Consider the following 2,033-nt stretch of genomic DNA (forward strand, 5'->3'; position numbering starts at 1 on the left):
GCATCGAGCATGGATCCCTGAGCATTTGGCACAGCCAGCCTAACCTGTTGTCTGTCCCCCTGGAAGAGTGTTATGGGTCTCACTGCACTTGAGCCACCTTAGTCCTTGGGCGGGGATCTGGGAACACCGGCAGGGGCCAGTTGGAGCTTCCCAAGGCTCCTGCTTATTTATTTTACCATCATCACTTGAAGCCAATATTTAAACCTCACCAAGGCAACAGCCCAAATCTCCCGGTCCTTGGCCCCCATCCCGCCACATACTGTGGGGACAGGGCGGGAGGGGGAGCAAGGAAAATGAGTCACCCGTGCCCCTTTCCCCCAACCACCCGGGGAAGCAGTGACCTGAGAAGCAAATCGCGGCTTCTCTTACAGGGCAATTGTCTCTTTTGTGGTGCTACGACTGAGCACATTTAACGCAAGCAGAACGGGGCTTGCAAGACCTCTGTGCTGACATTTTACTTTTGCTGCTGTGGTGAGCCCCACGGTTTTCAAACTTCTTATTGAAGTTTAATGTGCCTGAAGAAAGTGTACGAATCCAAGTGCACAACTTCCACAAACTGTCAGTTTTCGCAAACCAAACATACTGGCACCAGGATCAAGGATCAGCACGTGACCAGCCCCAACCCAGTCCCCCTCACCCCCCCCAGCCCCTTGTCACCATAGCCCCAAGGCAAGCGTTATCCTGGTTTTGCCTGTTTTTATACTTTGTGTAAATGGGGTCATGCACTCTGTTCTCTTTTGGGTTGAAGCCAGTAGAATTTTTAGGGTTGAGTTGCGTCCTCACCTCCAGCTCCAGGGAGGAGCGGATAAAGAGGGGCAGCACGCCCTTTCCCTGTGCCAGGGCCACATGGCTGCCAACAGAGGGACTGGAATGCCTGACTTCAGCAGATATACAGAATGGGGGGTGGGGTCTTGATTTGAGAACAAAAAGGCTCAGCATCTTTTCTCCTTGTGCTGTGTGACTCAGGCTTTCCCGGTTTGCATCCATCCGGGATCGGGGACAGAGAAAGGAGGGTAACCCAGAGTCACCAATAAGCCTGAGCAAGTGGGGTCTCTGGAGCCCCATCCCCCAGAAGCCCTCACTTTCAGCAGGATGCTGGGGCACCCCACATCCTCTTTGCTGCCGGTGAGTCTCTCCACCACGGGGCTGGCTCCAGTCACTCCTGGTTTTATGCCTCGTTGGTGCAGGGCAGGGATTCTAGCAGCTTGGGCCCGGCGAGTCCCTGTGTCCCTGGGCGGGCCTGGGCTCCTGTTGGCCTGGTCAGCGCCCTCGTGCAGCCCCCCCAGGGCTGCTGTGACATCCGCTGCTGCACAGATCTTACACTCTCTATGCTGGGGTTGGGGAGAGGGGGGTGGTTCTCGGTGCCTCACATCACTTGGGCTGGCGAGTCCCAAACTATCTACAGAGAAAGACCGGATTTTAAAATTTCCAATCCATTGCAGACGGCTGCTTTTGTAAAATACAGTACCAATGACATACTAGAGACAATGAAATGAGAGACGCAAAAGCCGTATGAAATACGAGCCCCAGTTATTATTATTATCAGATTCAAGGATCACCTACGACGTTTCAAAAACATATAAGCAGGACGAACTCAACAGGGGACAGGCACATACCAGTGTCTGCGAGCTTCCTCTTGGTGTCTGTACTTGTTATGCGGTAGACGAGTGGCGAAGCATTGGCCGCCCGGGCACAGGCGTGGGCCCTTCCAGAACGCTGCCTTCCGCCACCCCCTGTCCGCCTCGGGCTCATCTTGAAGGACTCTGCAGTCCGTGCCTGCCTTGCGGCCTCCTTCCCACCTCCTCGGCATCCCCATCTTCCTTCCGATCTCTATGTGTGTTGCTTTAGCTTTAGCTGAAGTGAAAGAGACAGAAACCCCCACGCACCCACTGCAGGATCCTGGCCCCAGGGTCCCAAACACGTGCCTAGGCCTTGCTCTCCTATGTTTCTTCTTGATCCTTAGGAGTTGTGGGTGACCAGAGGACGATGCCACACTCTGATCCTCTCTTCTCCCTTCTCCACCCACGTCCTGT

The 2,033-nt window shown here is 54.6% G+C and overlaps 1 protein-coding gene across 1 annotated transcript in view; it reads right to left on the bottom strand.

The window, feature by feature from the left end:
* The window catches only part of SLC25A33 (solute carrier family 25 (pyrimidine nucleotide carrier), member 33), a 102,606-nt gene extending 100,854 nt beyond the window's left edge, over positions 1 to 1,752 (bottom strand). Inside the window, exons 1-3 of the mRNA XM_008567877.1 lie at positions 1,617 to 1,752; positions 1,083 to 1,399; positions 784 to 831 (exon numbers count right to left, since the gene is read on the bottom strand). Of these exons, the coding sequence (XP_008566099.1) occupies positions 784 to 831; positions 1,083 to 1,399; positions 1,617 to 1,752 (501 nt within the window). The remainder of the gene's footprint in view (positions 1 to 783; positions 832 to 1,082; positions 1,400 to 1,616) is intronic.
* Positions 1,753 to 2,033: the final 281 nt, after the last annotated feature.

This window comes from Galeopterus variegatus, unplaced genomic scaffold (genome assembly GCF_000696425.1).
Source record: "Galeopterus variegatus unplaced genomic scaffold, G_variegatus-3.0.2 Scaffold353, whole genome shotgun sequence".
Classification (NCBI taxonomy): Eukaryota; Metazoa; Chordata; class Mammalia; order Dermoptera; family Cynocephalidae; genus Galeopterus; species Galeopterus variegatus.